Here is a 14,831-nt window from a genome sequence, read left to right as displayed (position 1 = left end):
AGAGAGAGAGAGAGATCAAATTTGTGAACTTTCACATGTACATTTACACGAAACCAGAGATCGATCAAAGTCCTAATTTCTCCAGTGCAAGATAAAAAGCATATACACACTATTAACTTTTAATCACTATGAGTTAGGTTCCTTCAACTGCAAGTTTCATATCAAATATGCCTCTAGAATCAATCTTGGAGAATATTGTTAGGAACATTTTGTTTAGAGCATGTCGTTATATGTAATCCAGATGATTACCTCTAATCCCCATAAGCGTAAAAATGCTACTTCATCCCACAAAATCTCTAACTACAAAGATGCTCCAGCATGTTATTCAACTATGACGTTTCTTGGTTTCTACGTTTGTTTAGTTTTGGCAAGACATGGACTACCAAAGGAACATGTAATCTTTAATGTGTCTAGCATATACATATGTGTTGTTAACAAACTGAATTAAATAGACATAATGGCTTCAGCTACTAGCAAGAATGAAAAGTGCCGATGAATGCAAAGTCGGAAGTTCTGCACAAACTATTTCATGTTGGATTCCTGTTCGTGATAGATAACTGTTCAACGGAAGAACTCACTCAATGATGAGCCAACCGGTACGTGAACCTGAAGGTTGAAGAAAGAACAAGTGAAATATCAAGAGAGCCGTAAGGGGCTTCTTAGAGCAGGACCAAAGCCTCCTCGAAGTGAGGCTGCCCTCCGAGAGGATGTCCGGAGGCTCTGCCTGTGGGACAAGTACATGCGGATGGTTCACTTGATGGAGGTGATGTCCACAAGATAAAGTAAGTTCATGTTTCTCCGTTTCAACTTTGTTTCGCCATAATATTCCACATCCCATGATTTCAGCTCGGTTACCCTCAAACTCTACGTTTGAGGTTTAGAGATCACTAATCTGACTGGTTTCTCTTCTTATAGATAAACCTGATTATCTTTTTCTTCCCAGAAGAAAGTCGTCTCGGCTCTGTTTCATCCACAGTAAAGAACAGAATCGATTCTTCTTTCAGCTTCCATACTCCCAATCTCTCTTGGAAATATATTTTTTCTCTCAATCATTGACAGTGTCATTTCGGGACTAACTCAATCATGCATTTAGTTGGGGAAAGTAGGCAAGACCTAGTTTCTGCTTAGCTTCGAAATGTTGGCAACTTCATATGATAAGTTCCAATCATCACAAGTCATAACTGTGTTTCATCCTCTTGAAGGAAAAGAGCTCAAGGCATCTTTGCTTGATGATAAGCATTGTCAGGATTTGGAGTTTGAAATGGGCTCTATATGGTGTATTTGAAATTGCAGCCTTATAGGTAACAATCTGTGAGTCGACGTTTATACCAGTAGTTATAGCTACAAGGTTCTATGAAATTCTAGAGAGAGTCTGGGAACGTGGCTTGCAGGTTACGTCTCCCAGGATACACCATGTCTCTCAACTCAAATAAGTCGCTGGTAACGATCAGTACTAGGTTACACCTTACCTCCTTATGTACACACATCAGAATGCTTATCCGATCTGTCAAGACTTTATTTTGAAAGTTCAATTATACAGGTCGGGCCTGGATGAGTTTAGGATTGGCTCTGATTTTATTTTTTATTTAAAATGTAAAACCGGTTTCATTACGGCTAGAGAAAAAAAAATAGACATGTCTTGCTGTTGTTGGGATGGTTAAGCATTGTTTGTTAGCTAGGTGGTGATTTTGTTTTTCTTTCACTTAGTAAAATTTATAGGTTAGAGAGATTGTTTGGTGACAAACTAATAAATGTTTCAGCAGTAGTGTGTAAAAAGGAATTAGGTAAACTGTGTATGTATTTGAAGTATATATATATATATATATATATATATTTATTTATAGAAGAACTATATCCATTGATCACATAAATAAATATTTCTTCCAAATGGGGGAACATAGATGACCAGGACTTAGCTCTTAGCAAGTCGATACAGACTAAGAACAGAACAAACCAGTCGTAGAAGATGGACGAAACCAGTAAGGAGCCCAAAAATTGTTCAATGTACACCTTTGGGCGCCTGAAAACTAGAGGCCGTTTTGGCGGTCCGGTCGTAAACACCTATGCCAAAGCCTATAAAATATATGTAGTTTTGTTTGAGTCCAGGGAAAGAATTTGCCTTCGCCCTTTGAAACGAAAATGCACATATCTCTAGTTTCATCAGTATAACACATGAATCCGCCCACTTTAGTCTCCTCCTCTCTAAACACCATGATCTGCTGCGTTTCATAGGATAATTTTTCTCGAATCTGAACATCCCTTGGCGCGCGTAGTTGTATGCAAGAACCAAACGATCAACGGTGCAACACTAATGTCTATTCAATTCATATGGTTACACTACTAACAATAAAATATGTACCAAATTTGAGTTTTATATATATGAGTTAATTACCATATGGTTCCAAAATGTACCAATAAATTTCCCAATTTACAAAACAATAACAGTAAGTCACCATATAATTCCAGTTTGGTATTATGCATGTTGGTAACGATAGAAAAACTAGGTTGAGAAAATTATTGTGCTGAAACCACATATGGTGCCAATTTGTCAACCCTCCCCCCCTTCCCCCCACCCTCTTTAAAACATTCAAACCGCAACATCCTAACGAAGTATTTTTCTTACCAATTTTCGCCTCCAGTATTACATATACAACTTTTAAAACCAAGACACGTAATCAACACCTAGTTCTATATCTTTTTTCCATCAGTTGTTTCTTTCTTTGAGAAAAATCTTTTCCATCAGTTGTTGAAATAAATAAAAAAACTGTACCGACAATTTTGTTTTCATTTTTAACTCGAACTATCCCGACTACTCTTTCAATATTTATTACATCTGTGATTTGTGTAATAATGTAATATAGATAAGATGAAGAATAATGAAGTTTTCAATATGACAGATGAAAATGAAATGGTGAATGAAGGATGGATAACAACGAGTCACATGCTGTGGGAAAGTGGAACATAACACAACCAAGAGAACAAACAATAAATGCAGCTTGTTCTGCTGTTTCATCGACCTCATTCGAGAATCATCTTTATCGACAAAGACAGAGCCGTGAGAGCGTTTATGTTGCCCGAAGCGAATTATAAAAAAGTTTCAATAAAAATAATAATACATATTACAATAGAGAATAAACATATAGATAATATAACTTACAAAAATATTAATTATATAAGAAATTTATTTTTGTAAAAAAAATATTAATCAAGTATTTATCATTCAATTTTGTAACTATTTTTTAAGATAAGATAAAATAAATTACTCAATACTTTTTTCATAATTGAATAGATAAAAATGTTCTAACATGTACATATAATTTATTTTTAATATTACTATCTACTAAATGAAACTTCCTAATCATATAGTTTAATGATCATTTAAAAAAAAGAAAAAATTTAAACCATTAATAACAAAAAATTTAGTCTGGGAGTTTTAATACTTTGATAAGTCTTAGTCTTTCTTTAAAATTTTATGATTAAAATATTAATGGTTAATTTAAGAAGAATTATATAATATATATTTGGTGGCCTTTTAGATTAAAATATATATGTAAAATTACCAAAAGTGAAATTTCGTAACTTTTATTTAAGAAAAAATGAAAATATTAATTATAGATCGCTAAATTTAATGGTTAATTTAATAAGAATTATATAATACATGTTTAGTGGACCAACATATTTTTCTAAAGATTTTAAAAAGCATTATAATAATGACATATATCATAACTAAAATATTGTAATGATTTTCATTTAATATATAGGAGATTAAAAGAAAACAATGTTCCCTCATATAGATTTGTTCCGTAGATTATATATTCTTCTGAAAATTATATCATTTCGTATGTCATTAGGCATCATAAAATTATCTCAACATCTAAGATACGTGTGTTAGCTTAAGGATATAGTAGATCCATGTGTTATAAATTCTTTTATGAACAATATTCTAACATCATGATTTGTGGTATATGTTAGAAAGCTTAACACAATTGTTTTTGTTACTTATGTCACTAAAACATGCTTATCTTTTTGGTCAATTATCCATTTAAAACCTTAGAGTTGAACATAATTAGGCTGGAGTAGTAGAATGATGGATGACTTATCGGAAAATAATTCGGGATATTGTGCTAGTGAGGCGAAAACACGGGAAAAAGTCATGTGGTGATTACATGATTAGTAAACAAGACTAATGAACCTCCAAAAAATTAACCCACCATATCTATTGCACAGGATAGAGCCCACGGTCGAGTGAGTGGACGTGAAAGGTCCATTACCCGTGGAGCGGAACGTTACAAGTAGTATCAGAGCCAAACTCAGACTAGTGTGGAGTCAGTGAGGGTTCACACTAACATAGGTAACGATCCTGTGGCGCAATGGAATGTTAGAAAGGTTCAGAAAATTGATTTGACTACCTATGTCACCAAAATGCGCTTACCTTTTCGGCCAACCATCCATTTAAAAATCTAGAGTTAAGCGTGCTTGGCTTGAAATAGTGGAATAATAGGTGACCTATAGAGAAGTGATTCACGATATTGGGCGAATGAGATCAAAGCACGGAAAAAATCATGTGATGATCGTAGGGTAAGTAAATAAGACTAATGAACCCCTAAAAATTAACGAACCGCTTGTCGCACATGATGAAATCTACGGACCTGTCATATAGAGATCTATTAGCCGTGAGCGGGTGGGACCGTGAGCGGGTGGGGCGATACAAATATATGATCTCGTGTTAGGCAGCAAACGATACTCTGATTAAAAGTCTCGGATGGCTGCGTAACATCTATCAACAGACGACAAATTAGTTTCACCTTTTATATATTTAAATGAACGATGCATTTCACTCTTAGCACGTCAATCATAAAATTATACCATAATTGAGATATTTGATTATAGTAATAACTTTAATAATGACTAAGGTGATGATAAGGAAATATTGGACTGGAATTTACACGACTGCTAAAATTCAATTACCAACTTGCTGATGCAGTTGCAACATTACGTGGCAAGTGTTACAGATTGCGTACTGAATCCTAAACTTGTGGTTTTTGTTTTAAACTCTTGAAAAAGTTTATAATACTGATACTGTGTGTACATACAAAGTTCATTAGAGTAGTCTGATAAAGAGTTAATTAAAAGAAAGTGACTGTTAATCTAACGTTCAAAAGGAGCTAGATGCTAGTCCAATACTGGAAAAGTTAATAGATATCTTTTTTTTAAGGCATAAGTGGAGAAAAGCGACGTCCCGATATATCTGATTGCGTTGTTGTCTAATGATGATGTGACGATATTCTGCTGTACCAATATACTCGTGAATCCAGGATTGGTGCCTTGACCAGATATGTTTCCCGAATTAATTTAGTTTGTATCTATCTTAGGCTAGCATGAGTTTCTGTAGATCGACAGATATTGCACCATACAACGTAACTTCTCAGGTAGACAAGATATCGCAGTCAATATTAATTACTAAATATGAATTGCCGGGCACCTACCATGATGTTTCAAATGCGAGTTCCCTTGAGTTTCCACGTAGCTCATACGTAAATCACCATGACATGTCAAATCTTGAATCGTGTCAAGTAGCATTAATAATATAATTAGTTTACAAAAAAACGTTAATAATATAATGTATATTCCAAGGGCATTGTAGACATTTCCAATTCAGATCATACACTCTATATAAGGGCTACAACACCTCAACAGATTTACACAACTCTTATTAATCTCTCAGTTCCTCTTTCTGACAGCTGAAAATGACAGAAGTTGAAAAACAATAATTTTCTATATGCAATAATTTAAAAGATTCTGTAGTGAGAAAGTGATGAGTGAGAAAGTGAACCCCTGGTTCCCCCCTGTGCCCGCCTCCGTCCTGCTTCCTCCTGCTACTGCTGGTAGCTCTGCCCCTCCACCGGACCCCCCCGACCCTCCCGACCCCCTCTCCCCTTCCTCTCCTTCTTTTGACTTCCAATTCCCAACCCTGCAAACTACTGTTGCCTCTCCTCCTCTTTCAAAAAAGCAAATTTCTCTTCTAAAAGGGACTGCTTCTTTTGGATCTGGTAATGGCAAATCTTCTTTACTACTCTGTTCCTCCTCTGGTCCTGCACCAGAAAAAGTGAAAGAGTCTCTTTTCCATACTAGATCTGCAGATTTTAAATCTACCCTTGATGTTACTGTTCACAACAGTTTTACGGGTTTCACTGTACTACCTCCAAAGAACTCATCCAATTACCCTTCCAACTATACTCCCAGTAAATCAAACCATTCCCCTGGCCATAACCCCACCATTAAACTCCCTCAACTAAACCCAAACCCTTCCACCTCAAAACCAAACCAATCATCATCCTCTCAGCCTGCTACTCCATCTCCTAAACCTGCCTCCCCTCCCATTTCCTATGCTGAGAAAGCTAAGCCAATAGCAGATAAAACCTTGCGAAGAGTAGCACCCTTATCCTACTCTGAAAATGGTGTTCCACAAGTTACTATACCTGATGAAGTCTTCCAACGGGGAGCTGAGCTTCACAAGGATTTCGTCCTTGGCTCCTTCCTTGCAAAGATGCCCTCGTATCAAGCAATCCAAAGCGTCCTGAACTTTATGTGGGGAAAAGGTCAGAAGCTTGACATTCGCACAAACAAAGAAAAGAGAACAATCATGGTTAGAATCCCAAATGAATATATCAGGAAAAAAGTTCTTGAAAAAAGGATATGGTATGTTGGAACTGCCATGTTTCAGGTCACTCCTTGGTCATCTAGAGGATCAGTCTCCGCTGTTGATATAGGATCTATTCCTCTTTGGGCGCATCTCAATGGTCTCCCGCTTGATCTGAGAACTTTAGAAGGCCTCAGTTTTGCTGCTGGTCTGATTGGTGAGCCAAAAGAAACAGATGAGTTTACAAAGAACATCTCAGACGTCAATATTGCGCATGTAAAGGTTGAGGCAGACATGACAAAGCCCCTTCCAACTTTGATCGAGCTCAGAAGAACCTCTGGAGAGATCATTCCTGTCCATGTTGAGTACCCTTGGACCCCTCCTGTATGCTCCTTCTGCAAACAAATAGGGCACATATCAAAGGACTGCCTAACTGCTACTCATGTTTGGGTTGAGAAAAAAACTGACCTTCAACCTCCTAGCTCTGACGAAGTAACTCCAGAGACAAACATGCCTGCGCAGCAAAAACCAGACACACAAATGACTGATGCACCGTATCCAGAAACTGAGACAGATGATTTCGAAGCAGACCTGCAGGAGATAATGTCAACCCCTCATTCTTCTGCCTCAGAGTCAAGATTGATTGAGATCAGGCCCATCTCCTCTGGTGCTAACCCGTTCTCCTCCCTAGCCATTATCCCCTCCTCCCAAGCCCCCTTCTCCCCTCCCCGTGACCTCCTCCCTCCCATCACCTTTTCCTCTTCTTCAAAGGACAGCCACTTTGTTGTAGCTCTTGCAGCAAACCCTATTCAAACAAGGCGATCATCCCCCTTTAAACACAAAGTCACTAAAAAACGCCCCTCTCCCCCATCCCACCTCTCCATCACTCTAAAAAATGCCTTCTCCACCCTTGATTCTAGTCTCCTTGACCCCCCTCCACCCATTCTTTCCCCTGCTCCTGTTTCTGACCCTCCTGATTCGGTTCATATCCCTGACCAAACTCTTCCCACTCCGCCAAAAACTCCTTTTGAAGGCTCCCTCCTACCCCAAGGAGAGACCCTTAACCTTTCTCTATGAGTAACAAGATATTTTTTTGGAACGTCCGTGGTCTAAATGACCCGGATAAGCACCTCCCTTTTTGTCAGTGGTTAGCCTCTAGTAAGGCCCACTTCGGTGCTCTTTTGGAAACTCATATCAAAGCGCCGCAACTCAATCACGTTCTATCCAAAACTAGCAATGGGTGGAATCATTTCTCAAATCATGCTTCAGATCATGATGGCAGAATCATTCTAATCTGGAAGCCTCATCTCACTGTCAACATTCTACACCAATCGAGGCAATCAATCACGTGTGAAGTCACCATAGCTCCCTTACAACAGTTTGTGCTAACAGCTTGTTATGCAGCAAATACAAGTGAGGAGCGCTCAGATTTATGGGCTGACCTTATCAACGTACAGCAGACTTACTCCCTCGACTCTTCCTCTTGGATTGTTGGAGGTGACTTCAACCAGATCACTCACTATTCTGAGCACTCCCTTCCCTCTGTAAACTGCTTTGACCCTCATATGACACAATTCAGAGACACCCTATCCCACCTCAGCCTCTTCGACCTCCGTTTCACTGGCCCCCTATTCACTTGGTCCAACAAATGCCCTTCCTACCCCATAGCCAAAAAACTAGACAGAATCCTTATCAATCAATCTTGGATAGCCACTTTTCCCCACAGCCAAGCTTTTTTCCTAGCCCCTGAAATCTCTGATCACTCCCCCTCTGTTGTTGACCTGGCTGTCGACCTCCCTACCCCCGGAACCAGACCTTTCAAATTTTTCAACTACCTCACAAAACACCCTCTTTTCTTCCAGACAGTGCTGCAGGCTTGGGATCAGTCCGGAGGCATGGCTTGGGATCTTTCTCACTTGTGTGTCAAACTGAAAAAAATAAAAAGAGAGCTAAAAAAACTAAATAGAGAGAATTTCTCAAATATCCAAGAAAGAGTGAGAGAGACTAACTTGTTGTTAAAAGATGTGCAGGTGCAGGCGTTATCTAACCCAACTTCGGAGAACTTCCAAAAGGAAAAGGAGCTGGAGGAGAAATGGAACTTCCTCAGATCCATAGAAGAAAGCTACTTCCGTCAGAGGTCACGCATCAACTGGCTAAGAGAAGGAGATTTCAACACAACCTTCTTTCACCGACTGATGCAAATACGGAACTCCTTCAACTCGATTCGCTCGTTCATCTTGCCCACTGGAGAGGTTATAACTGATCCGAGCCACATGGGTGCTATGGCTATCGCTCACTTCAGACAACTCCTGGCTCCTCCAACTCAACTCACTACTGCAGTCTCTCCCATCTGGTTTCAGGAGATCTCTGACTTTCGCTGCCCTGAAGAAAATGCGTTGACAATGGTTACAATGCCCACTGATGAAGAGATCAAAACGACAATGTACAAACTCAATTCAAACAAGGCCCCAGGACCAGATGGACTTACCTCTGGCTTTTTCAAATCAGCGTGGACTGTGGTTGGACGTGAGATTACTGCGAGCATAAAGAACTTCCTCCTCACAGGTTTTCTACCTTATGCTGTAAACTCCACCATTCTAACACTAGTGCCTAAAAGGATAGGTGCTTCTGCGATCTCTGACTATAGGCCAATTGCTTGCTGTAATACAACCTACAAGCTCATCTCAAAGCTGCTGGTCAAGCGCCTGAAGCCCCTGCTACCTTCACTAATCCTTCCCAATCAAACTGCGTTTGTCCAAGGAAGGCTGCTCGTTGAAAACACCATCCTGGCGTCTGAAATAGTCCATGGATACCATAGAGATAAGGGTCCAGCAAGAGTAACAATCAAAGTAGATATAGCCAAAGCTTTTGACACCATTGATTGGGGATTCATATTTAATATGCTGCAAGGAATTAACATTCCAATTGCTTACCTTCTGCGGCTGCATGCTTGTGTCACTACTCCGAGCTTCATGGTGGGCTTCAATGGCACTGTCCAAGGCTATTTCCGGAGCACGAGAGGACTTAGACAAGGAGACCCCCTTTCCCCTTATCTCTTTGTCATGGCTATGAATTGTCTGTCTATCTTGCTTGATCGGGGAGCAGCAGAAGGAAGTTTCGGCTATCACCACCACTGCAAGGACTCTAAGCTAACGCATTTATGCTTTGCAGACGACCTCCTCATATTCTGTGACGGTTCACTCCGGTCGGTGAAAAATGTCCTTCAGATTATCCAGAACTTTACTGATGTCTCAGGTCTTGCGGTCAGCATTTCAAAGACAAGTTTCTTCTCCTGTGGAATCCAGCAACCTGAAATAGATCGAATAATCAGTGAGACGGGTATTACGCATGGCCTTCTACCTGTCAGGTATCTTGGGATTCCCCTATGCACTAAAAAACTCTCTCTAGCTAACTGTGAACCACTAATACAACAAGTAAAGAACAAAGTTAACAGCTGGAGCGCTAGGTCTCTCTCATTTGCAGGGCGGCTATTATTGATCAACACAGTCATTGCAGGGATTTCAAACTTCTGGTGCTCTACTTTTACTATCCCTAAGAAGTGCATTAAACTGATAAACTCTATCTGTGGAGCTTACCTATGGAAAGGGACGACAGAGGGGCACCACTCTGCTCGAGTATCGTGGGAAACGGTTACATTGTCAAAGGAGGAAGGTGGTTTGGGAATCCGTGATCTCCACCTCTGGAACAAAGCATGCACTCTCAAGCTTGTCTGGCTCCTGTTCTTTCGATCAGGATCTATATGGGTAGCCTGGTTTACAAAACACATACTCAGAGATTGCAAGAGTAATTTCTGGACAATCAAGGAAAAGCAATCACACTCCTATGCAATCAGGAAACTACTTCGAGTTAGAGAGTATGCTTACAGCTGGATCCACATCAAGATAGAAGATGGAGCATCCGCACGGTTTTGGTCGGACAATTGGAGCCCTTTTGGAAACATTAGGGAGTTCCTCAATATAACCACCACATCAGCCTTGGGAATACGTCAAAATGCTACCTTGGCTGACATTCACTACGAGGGAGGATGGCATATCCCAGCTCCTCGCTCTGACTCTCAACTGGCTCTCCATACCTTTCTCACTACTCTTACTCTCTCTCAGTCGCATGACTTGTATGAGTGGAGACAACCAGGAAACGGTTCCCAAACATTCAAGACGGGTCTGACCTACAACCTCATCAAGCCGCATCAAACTCATGTCCCCTGGTCCAAGATTGTCTGGTTCTCTCGAGGCGTTCCAAAACATAGCTTCCTTGCGTGGTTGGTCACTCTAAATAGATGCCCAACACGAGATCGTATCATCAGCTGGGGTCTCTCCACAAGTCCCCTCTGCCTTCTCTGCAATGCGGCAAACGAGTCTAGAGATCATCTCTTCTTCGAGTGCCCCTTCTCCTTTGCAGTATGGGCCTCTTTAGCACAAAAAGCAAACTGTGTGGCAAATCACTCTTGGTCCCAGACCCTTCACTACCTTGAGCGTCGCTCCTGCTCCAAGCCAGAGAGATGCCTCAGTCTCCTAGCTTGGCAGGCTTCGATCTATTTCATCTGGACTGAGCGAAACAACCGTCTCCATCGTCAGCACTACCGATCATCATCTTCCATCTCCACTGCTGCATCCTCTCTGATTAAAAACAAAATCTCCAGCTTTCGAGATCAGAACTCCGCTTTCGCCTCAACTCTATTCCAGATTTGGATTGGTGGCTGATAGATCAACTGCCTTCGTGATTATCACCCCTGTGATTATCACCTTCGCGACATCACTTCTGCACGTATCGTCAAAGAGTTCGGAAGCCGTCGTCACTTCTTTTTTTTTACTTGGGCCATGACCCTGCTTTTGAAAATGGGCTTTATCCCCTTCTATTTAATGGCTTGCAAGACCTCGTTTGTAATGGATTTATGTCCAAAACATTGCCTTCTTAGGCACATATCATATATAATATATAAAAAGCCCTTTTTTCAAAAAAAAAAGAAAATGACAGAAGTTCCCTCGTACATGATCCAGAACCCTAAATTCGAACCTTACAAGCCCAAAAAACGATATTCTTATTCTTCTTCTTCGTTGCTCTCCATCATCCTATCGATCTTCACTTACGTCTTGATCTTTTACGTTTTCGAAGTATCTCCATCGTCTATCTTCAAAGACACAAAGGTTTTGTTCTTCATCTCCAACACTCTCATCCTCATCATTGCCGCTGATTACGGCGTTTTCACTTGTAAGGAGAGGCCCGACTTCTACGGTGAATACACCATGGCGGCGATGAGAAGCCGTGCAGATCATAACTATTCTCCAGTTCCTAACTTCACATACGGAGAAAACGCTAGACATGATGAAAACTCTGGCGGCAGAGAAAAAATTAAGAGCCCTAAAGATGTCGTGGGCTATAAGGAAGAAGAACCGATGGTAAAAGAGATAGTCAGTGTTTCTTCGCCTCCTGAGAAAATAATACGCGAGGTGAGTGAGGAGAAGCCGAGAGACGTTGTGGCTATCAAGAAATACAAACCGTTTAGTGAGCATACAGTTGAAGCTTGCCACACAAGGAACCATGTGTACCGTAGATCTTACGAACGAACTAAATCAGACAAAGCACGACGGGTGAAGACAGCCAAAAGTAAAAACTATCGTCGAAGCGAATCGGATAGCTCGAAATGGATGGTTGTTCCAGAGAAATGGGAGAACGTTGAAGAAGAATCTGAAGAGTTCTCAAAGATGTCGAACGAGGAGTTGAACCGAAGAGTCGAAGAATTCATACAAAGGTTCAATAAACAGATGAGATTACAGTCACGAGTATCGTCTACATGATAGCATATAAAGTTAGTAAGAACTCTTGTTTTATTTTGTTGTTAGGAGTTCTTTTTTTTTTTTGGTTAATACTTCGTGATCGGATGACGTTTTTGGCAGTCGTCAGTGTATAAACTAATATAAGACATGAAAGCATAATAGTTACTGATACAAACTACATGTAACTATAATAGCTTATTCTCTATGAAACATTGTAATATCGGTTAAACTATGTTACACGTGTCTATATTTATAGGAAGAATTATATTAATTTATCTTGTTTATTGCATTGAAGTTAAATTAGTGATAAATTTGGAGAATGCTGGCTGCCCAAAGGAATTAATTTAAATTGTAGAAAATATTAAATTGAAAAGCATCCAGGTCGAAGAATATAAATAGAGACTATCGTTCAGATTATTTGGTTAGAATGCAATTTTGAACATTATCAAAGTTCTCTTTCTTCAAAAAAAAAACATTATCAAAGTTCTCTATATGATACAAACTAATTAGATGACTCCTTTTAAATGGATAGTGTAGAATATATGAAATTTGTTAATGAATTTTAAGGGGTATTGGTTCCTGTTAGAACTTGTTACAAAGTTTGGAATGATGAATATTGGTGTCAAAAAAAAAAAAAAAAAAAAAAAAAAAAAAAAAAAAAAAAGATGAATATTGGTGTCACTGACGAACTGTTCGCTTTTAACGGGTTATACTGGATCATTAAAAAGCCCATTAAATTTGTGATAATCAAACAGTAACGAATTCGTAAATTAAGCTCTTGGAATCAAAAAAATGTTGTCAAAAAGAAAGTAGTAGTAGTTTTTTTCTTTTTGGGGTTCTAATCCCCGACATTAATGCGTCTGTTATAATTATTATGCATATGCATAATTTTATTACTAGCAATGATAAACAAGTTTGAAACATTGCTGAAGACATGGAAAATGACTCCAAAATCTAAGAGCCAATGAGTAGTGGTGAAATTGGATTCGGATCAGATTCTTGAAAAACATTTCTATAATTAAAGGACCACAAGATAATGCTAGAAAGGCATCGTTAGTTTCAACGTTCGAGTCTTTTATGATAAATATTCAAAGTTAAAAATGTCATGGGAGGTGACTCAGAAATGTAAACATCTACATCTCCTACTATATGGAAGTATTCAATAGTTCCACTAGTTGTGGTTGGTATGTAGTTATATCGTTTCCTCTTATGTACTATTAGGTGTCTGACTGTAAGGTATTTTTAGAGTAAAAATTATTAGGTGGAAAAATATTAACGTCACTTCCCATTATTTAGTTACCAATCAGGTGAAAATACTTTTCTCCAATTAACGCTAAAAAAAGTGAGAAAGTATATTAATATGTTATTCTCTCTAGGGTGTGATTGGTAAATTGTCAGCGTAACTAAGAGGAACAAAACATGGAAGAAAAAGAATGAACAGAAAAAAGAGAAAACGAGAGTAAATGTTTACTCCATTCAAAACTAGTGAAATAATTTCTACCACTTTCAGCTATATTCAGCTAAGATACTTTTCAACCTGATTGGTAAATATTAAGCAGGAAATAGAGTAAAACAATTTTACTCTAGAATATTTACTCCAAAATGACCATTCAGTCACACTCCTACTGGTGGAAGAAATGTTTTACTCTTGATTTGACGTTTATTTTTCCACCACTTTTCACCATTTTATTTTCACCATATTACTCCACTAAAAACCAATCACACCCTAGAACTTAGAAGTTCCAAATAGCTTTCAAAACATTTTTTTTTTCAAGGCTCCGAATAAAGGAGAAATTGACAATCCATATGTGATCAGCGAAAACTAAAGAAGAAAGAAGAACAGGCATTAGACAAAGCTTTAAATATTACCAAAAAAGAAAGAAAGACAAAGCTTTAAATGTTTCAATTTTCTTAATTATATCAGAGCAGATGGTCCTAATTCTATCTCTACCGATGGTAGACAATTTATTTATGTTTTGGGGGCAAAACTCCTCAAAACGTAAAATTACAAAACGTAAAAAGAACTTTTCTGTAGAATCTAGGTTTTACTTGGTAAAATTAAATAAATTTAGTTTAATGTTTTCCGACAAACTAAAAATATTAATATTAAAAATAATTTTTAACACTGGTTTATTGTTTTATAATAATTTAACCCCTATACATGTTTTAAAATAATTTACGTCTAACGGTTCGATTTATATCATTTTAAACTTGTTTATGGTAAATCATGTTTGTGGATTCTACTTATACTATGACGAATTTTTAATTGTTCATTTATCTGTGTAATTGTTAATAAATCATTTTAAGATTCAAGCCTCATATGTTTTGTAGAATCATTACTGAACAATTAATCAAATCACTTAAATAAAGACGGCTTCACATGTCTAAGTTTCAAA

At 38.5% G+C, this 14,831-nt stretch overlaps 1 protein-coding gene across 2 annotated transcripts; it reads left to right on the top strand.

The window, feature by feature from the left end:
- LOC103840427 lies at positions 1–14,701 on the top strand. Of its 2 annotated transcripts, XR_004451972.1 has the most exons (3): positions 1–5,747; positions 11,629–13,656; positions 14,166–14,701. XR_004451972.1 is itself a non-coding variant. In XM_009116936.2 (2 exons), the coding sequence occupies exon 2, from the start codon at positions 11,629–11,631 to the stop codon at positions 12,454–12,456; it is 828 nt and encodes a 275-aa protein (XP_009115184.1). In that variant the 5' UTR covers positions 1–5,747; the 3' UTR covers positions 12,457–14,701. The 2 variants fall into 2 exon arrangements, 1 of the variants encoding a protein (XP_009115184.1); XM_009116936.2 differs by having other exon boundaries at positions 11,629–14,701.
- Positions 14,702–14,831: the final 130 nt, after the last annotated feature.

Source organism: Brassica rapa, chromosome A09 (genome assembly GCF_000309985.2).
Source record: "Brassica rapa cultivar Chiifu-401-42 chromosome A09, CAAS_Brap_v3.01, whole genome shotgun sequence".
Lineage (NCBI taxonomy): Eukaryota > Viridiplantae > Streptophyta > Magnoliopsida > Brassicales > Brassicaceae > Brassica > Brassica rapa.
This window is presented reverse-complemented; position numbering and strand designations above follow the sequence as displayed.